Consider the following 6,025-nt stretch of genomic DNA (forward strand, 5'->3'; position numbering starts at 1 on the left):
GAAACAGGACTAAAGGTAGTTATGAAACTGAGTATAGCAAGGTAAACTCTGTTTAATAGAGATCTTGACTTTGATACAGATTGTATTTGGTTGCTTTCTGGGGGGTGGAAGAACGGAGGGAGTAAGGGAGAGGAGAAGGACTAAAAGCGCCCTTCAGTTACAAGGGGACATAGTCAAGCCCTATCAAAATTTGCGGAACTGAGTCTACAGTTACTGTATGCTGTGACCCTTAGTTAGACCACTGCTTGTACTCCCTGCTTACTGGAGATCCTTCTGGCAACCTTGCTGATGCTTTTCTGAAGGGGAAATACTGGCTTTTGTACTGTGTACAAAGTGGTATACAGTACTGGACTACCACAAGAGGAGATGGGATACCCAGAAATTATGGTCATGGTCTGTCTTTGATGGGACACTTTGTAGGAGCATTTTGACAGCCTGCTGCATGGACAGATGGAATTTGTAGGCAGCTTGAAACTCAGCTGATTTAGGACTACTTGCAGTGAACAAGATGGATTTTAGGTAGTTGTCCCTAGTGAAAGCCTGGTTCAGAGCATTCTTGGGAGCTGTCTAGAAAGTACCACATGGAGGTTGCTTTTGGTCATAGTCATACTGAAGGACAGGTGTCCATCCTTCTACATGCCCAGCCAGTTAGTAATCATGCAGGGCGTTCCTGCTACCCTCCTTCGTGCAATATAAGGCTGCTGCTTCTGATTTTGTAAGAAGCATTAATCTTGGTGCAGAGCAGATGTAAAAAGGGGCCTCCTATAGCTTGCTTTTTTTCTTTAGCTCATGAGGTTCAAGCATACATTTCCTGCTTGTGTGCCTTCAAACTTAAATATGATTTAAAAAGTAGAATGAAAATTTTTCTTTGGCTTCTGCAGAAGGCCACGGCATTCACACAGAGATCCCATACCTTTGTGATGTTCTCCTGGCTGCAGAGACAGTCCTGTGGCCGTGTAGTTCCTGTTAAACACTGAGAAAGCCCTACCTAACACATGCCATGGGGAACTCCTGTTTCCCACTCCATGCTTTTGCCACTGTGTTCCCTCTAAAATGTGTATTTGCCAAACCTAGAAGTATATCCCATGGCTTTCAACTGAAAGAGGCAAACGGTGTTAATGTGCATTGGTCTTTCACCTCTCCAGTGCACGCTGGCCTTCTCATGACAAAACTTGCACGTCGCTGCACGGACCTGCCCTGGAGAGAATAAGATGACTTGAATAAGGCCTGGAATGATTTCCATTTCAGTCGCATGATTGTCTTGTATTCTCTTTCAACTGGCCTGATCAAGTTGTGTTCAAAAATATAATTAGGGTACTCTTGGCCAGTGATTGCTTTTTCATGCGCTCAAAGCTATATTTAAACTCCTCACATAGTAGAAATAACACATTCTTCTTGCAGTTGTTGCTGCTGTACAGGTAGTACTAACAAATTAACACATCTTATCTTGGTAGGATCAGAGTGACAGTTGATGGGGAGTTTCTGCATTATATTTTTCCTCTTCAATTTCTGGATTCTCCTGAATGGGATTCACTGAGGCCCACAGAAGAGGGAATTTTCCAGGTAAAAGCAGAGGGGTTTTTTTGAATACTACAGAAAACTGTTCAAGTACTAATTGGTAAACTTCATTTAGTTGCGGGTTTTGTTTGCGAAATTAAACAAGTGGCATTACACTGTTTTGGGGAGGGAAGTCCTCTTTACCCGCTGGACCGGTTATGCTATTTGTATCTTCTTTCTGTTTGCATCTTGTCGTTACAACAAACCGGGTTTTTTTTCTTAAAGCTAATCTGCGGCGTGGACTCTGTTTGCATTCTTTGGCTGTGCTAAAATCCAGCCCCGAGAAGCCAGGTCTGCGGGAGGTGGGTGGAAGCTGGTGCTGAAGAGGCTTCCCTGCAGGAGGTGAAGGGGGAAGCACAGGCTGGGGAGAGGTGTGGGTGCAGCTTGGCATGGGGTGACAGCGTGGGACACAGTGCCCATCCGGGCTGCCCCTGTGATCCGGGAGCCCTCCCAGTGCTGTCGCTTGCCTGACACGCTAGCTCCTGCCTCTGTGGGATCTGATGCCTCGTGTCATGCGGGCAGACGGCATTCGTCGAGAGCTTTCTTTAGAGCTGCCTTTCCAGCTGGGGCTGCCCAGAGCAAAGCCGGGAGCGCGGGGCTGAGGCCAGGGCATGCCGTCAGCCTGCGGCCGGCTGGGGCTGCTGTTCCGTGTGAGCATCGGCACACCGTCACTGCGGCCGACAGGACACAACCTTTCGGTCCGCTCCCAGTCACCCTTCTCTCTCGTCTTTGCCATACAGTAGACCTCGCAGAGCTCTCCGGCTGGATTAAATGGCTTAAAATTGCAGTAGGCGCAAAGACGTGAAGCGTACGTTACAGACGCAGCCTGCGCGCCGGCTGAGGCAGGGGGTGCTTTCTGAGCAAGGGCAGCAGCAGCAATATCACTGCCTTATCACCTAGCTAATTTTAATTTTCTCTTCTAAAGGTAACACTTACAGCAGAGACAGATTGTCGGTACGTGGCCTGGAGGAGAAAGAAGCTTTATCTGCTGTTTGCTAAACACCGTTTCATCTCCCGCCTGTTCTCAATTTTAATTGGGAGCGACATTGCTGAAAAACTGTATGCCTTGAATGACAGAGTGCATGTGGGGAAAGGCTTTAGGTACGACATTCGGTTACCGAACTTCTACCACGTTTCACTGGCAGAGACCCCTCCGGTGCAGCCCTCCCACCACCTACAGAGAGGGTCCCCCCGGCGCAAGCCCGCGGGGGTTACAAACTGCAGCTCCTTCAGCACACAGCCCTAGGAAGGAAAGCTCTGCTGCAGCCATTCCCCAAAGTGGTGAAGGGAGATGCAAAGTGGTGAAGCAGAAGAGCAGAAAGATGAAGCAGAATGAGACCCAGTCAAACCAAATTTGACAAGTGCCATTTACTTTCATTGGAGTATCTTGAATTCTTCCTCTCTCTAGAGCCAGCAGGTTGGCTTCTGCGTTTTGACTGTGCAATATGTTTCTGTTGATTCCTTTGTTGATCTTCATCTCCTTACTTTTGGAGGAAAACAAATCATAACAGGCTAAAGTTTTATTGTAATTGTGGTGGCCTCTCTGTTGTGTTTTTTAAAAAAAAAAACAAGCCCACGGTATTTGTGATTATACTTTCTCAAAATTATTTGCCATAATGAAGTATAGTCGGTATAGTCAATGAAAACGAGTAAGTTGTCTTCAAAATAGAGCAACTTACCTGTAACATTCATATTTATGCCATGTGAACATTATCTCAATTAACATGAAGAATATTGCAGAAAAAGACTAAGAGACTGATTGTATTGGTTTTGTCTTTTAAAGAAAGATTTTGAAATGCACAGCAAGATTCTTAAAAACAAAGGAAAAAAAAAAAAGCAACAAATTCTGTCCCATGAGCGATTGGTTTCTCTCTGTCCTAAAGCGGTATTGTGTGAAAACAAACATAAATGTAATTGCCGGCATTAGAAAACTAAAGCAGTTGTAACTGCTGCAAATATAGCTTAGGGAAATGATTGTGTAGTGTTTCTGATAGAATGTGATGCTATAGGACCTAGGCTTCCACAGTGTCAGTGCCATTTGTGACATGTACAATAAATACTGTTAATCAATTGACTGCCAAACCATTGGAGTTTGTTTTACAATATTCTTTTTAGCCAGGTTTGTCAGAAAGAAATTAAGAAACAGCTGCAGCAATAAATACATTTTTTTTAACCGAAACATTCTTGTTTAGCTCCCAGAGTCACTTTTCTGTGCCTATGAAATTCTTGATTTAAAAGCTATTCTGCCCCTAATTCTGTGGTGTTTTAATGGCATAAGGGAGCACCAGCTCACGCTTTGGTACGAGAAAGCTGGTTTCAACCCTTGAGGACACTGTGCCTTGGGGAGAAGTGTCCAAATGTCTTTGCTAACTCACTTTCCTGCTGCTATGCGTGATGCCTGCCAGTAATCAAAAAATAAGAAACATTACTATTTTATGAGACTGTATTGCTGCTTGATATATCTGGAGGTAGATCACATTTTTAATATTTTAAAATTGCTGGACTGTTTGGTAGGTCAACTATTGTGTGTTTGTGTATGTGCAGGTAAACATATGAGTTTAGATCTTGGGAGTTCTTGCTGGAGGACTTAAAACAATGATACAACCTCATGCTTGAAAGAATCATGCAGTATGTGTAAGAAAGCTATTAGAAGGGATGTGAAACACCACCTGTTTGAAGGACCTTCAGTGTTGAGCAGATAACGTTGTATGGGTTTTGCTTTTAGCTTTATGTCCCCTTCTCAGAGAGGAAAATCTGCCGAACACAAATACCATAGCATGCAATGTGGTAATCCCCAAATTCTTCTAATACCCCTTCCGTGTGATGTATTCTGTATGTGTTACTTAATGTATGAAGTCCCTGAGTCACAAAGCTACTTTGTCTTGGTCAAAAGAGAATTGAAAAAATGCAAACAGAGGGTTCATTGATGGCTATTAAAGACTAGCCCAGAAAATAACTAAGGCACAAAGTGCCAGAGGCTGGCAGTGTGTAGTAAGGACATACAGCTGTGTGTGCCCTCTCCCTATACTTTTTGCTGTTAAGGGACAGGATAGCAGGCTACCTGACCCCTTGGTATGTGTTAGCACAGGTATTCTCATATAACTTCAGCGCTGTGATTAGTATCATGTCTTATTTGTCGGAAGTGCGTCATCCCTCGTGGATGTGGTCACTTAGGCTGTGCCTCGCAATCCCCACTCCACTTCACCCAGCCGAGCTGCTCTGAAAACCCTGCGCTGGTTTTTAACAGGTGATTTAAAAATAACACCCCATTTCTTATTCTGATAAAACAACAAGAATTTATAAATTTCTCTTGCTATAACGTGTGTTGGACCAATGTGAAGTTTATACTTAATATTTTTTGTGTTAACAATCTGCAAGCATAGATTAGAAATATAAAAGAGATGTTATTCTCAACTTAGGCGTAATATAAATCATTGTTTAATGCTCTCCTTGGTTTTCTTGAATAGATGGGCTTGCCCCATCTATTCAAGAAAACTTGCCTTAATTTAAATTGGGTTAGCATTTAATAAACTAGTATGATCAGCTTCACCTTCAAAATAAGACCAAGGAGTCTCGTCCACCCAATTTCTGTATCAAGCTTATATATTCTATTTAAACTGTAGCATAATGCTTAGAAAGATACCTGCTCTGGAGTGATGGGTGCTTCATTACATACTTTGGTATTTTTTTTCTTCTTTGTGACGGGTGCGTGCCTTGGTTTTGGCCGGGTTTCCAACCACAATCCTCTGTGATGCTTTTCTCTGCCAGAATCAGTTACTTTCAGAAATCTCTACTAGGACATGTCTGAGTCAATATCTGAACATACTCGTAGCTAATCTTGTTTAGCTTTTGCTACTGTGCTTTTTGGGCTTTGAGTCACTTTTTAAAAATTGTTTCCAGTTTTCCAGCATCTGTTTGAGTCATGACTAGCAGAACATTTCAGCTGTAGAATTCAGGGCAGATATATATATATCTACAATAATACAAGTACACACAAAAGGACTGGAAGCGAGACAGCAAGCCCTCTCTACCCCTGGTTTGTTTTTTTTTTTTTTTAATCTTGACAGCACTTCTAAAATGTACTGTAAAATACGCTCTGGTATGTGACTCATAAACCAATGTTTTGGGAGAGCTGTATAATCTACCTATTATTTCACTGATGTCAGTGAAATAATACAAGCTTTTGTGGTATCATATACACCCAGTCATTAGAGAGTTGGGGTTGTTCAGCCTGGAGAAGAGAAAGCTCCAGGAAGACCTTACTGTGGCCTTTCAATACTTAAAGGGGGCTTATAAGAAAGATGGGGACAGACTTTTCAGTAAGGCCTGTAGCGATAGGACAAGGAGTAATGGTTTTAAACTAAAAGAGGGCAGATTTAGACTAGATATAAGGAAGGAATTTTTTATGATGAGGGTGGTGAAACTCTGGAACAGGTTGCCCAGAGAGGTAGTAGATGCTCCATCCGTG

General features: G+C 42.9%; 1 protein-coding gene across 1 annotated transcript in view; it reads left to right on the forward strand.

Moving 5' to 3' along the window:
* POPDC3 (popeye domain cAMP effector 3) overlaps nt 1-2,803 on the forward strand; it is a 3,676-nt gene extending 873 nt beyond the window's left edge. The window contains exons 2-3 of the mRNA XM_009481117.2: nt 1,455-1,563; nt 2,483-2,803. Coding sequence (XP_009479392.1) covers nt 1,455-1,563; nt 2,483-2,803 — 430 coding nt within the window. The remainder of the gene's footprint in view (nt 1-1,454; nt 1,564-2,482) is intronic.
* The last annotated feature ends 3,222 nt before the right edge of the window (nt 2,804-6,025 follow it).

This window comes from Pelecanus crispus, chromosome 3, assembly GCF_030463565.1.
Source record: "Pelecanus crispus isolate bPelCri1 chromosome 3, bPelCri1.pri, whole genome shotgun sequence".
NCBI lineage: Eukaryota > Metazoa > Chordata > Aves > Pelecaniformes > Pelecanidae > Pelecanus > Pelecanus crispus.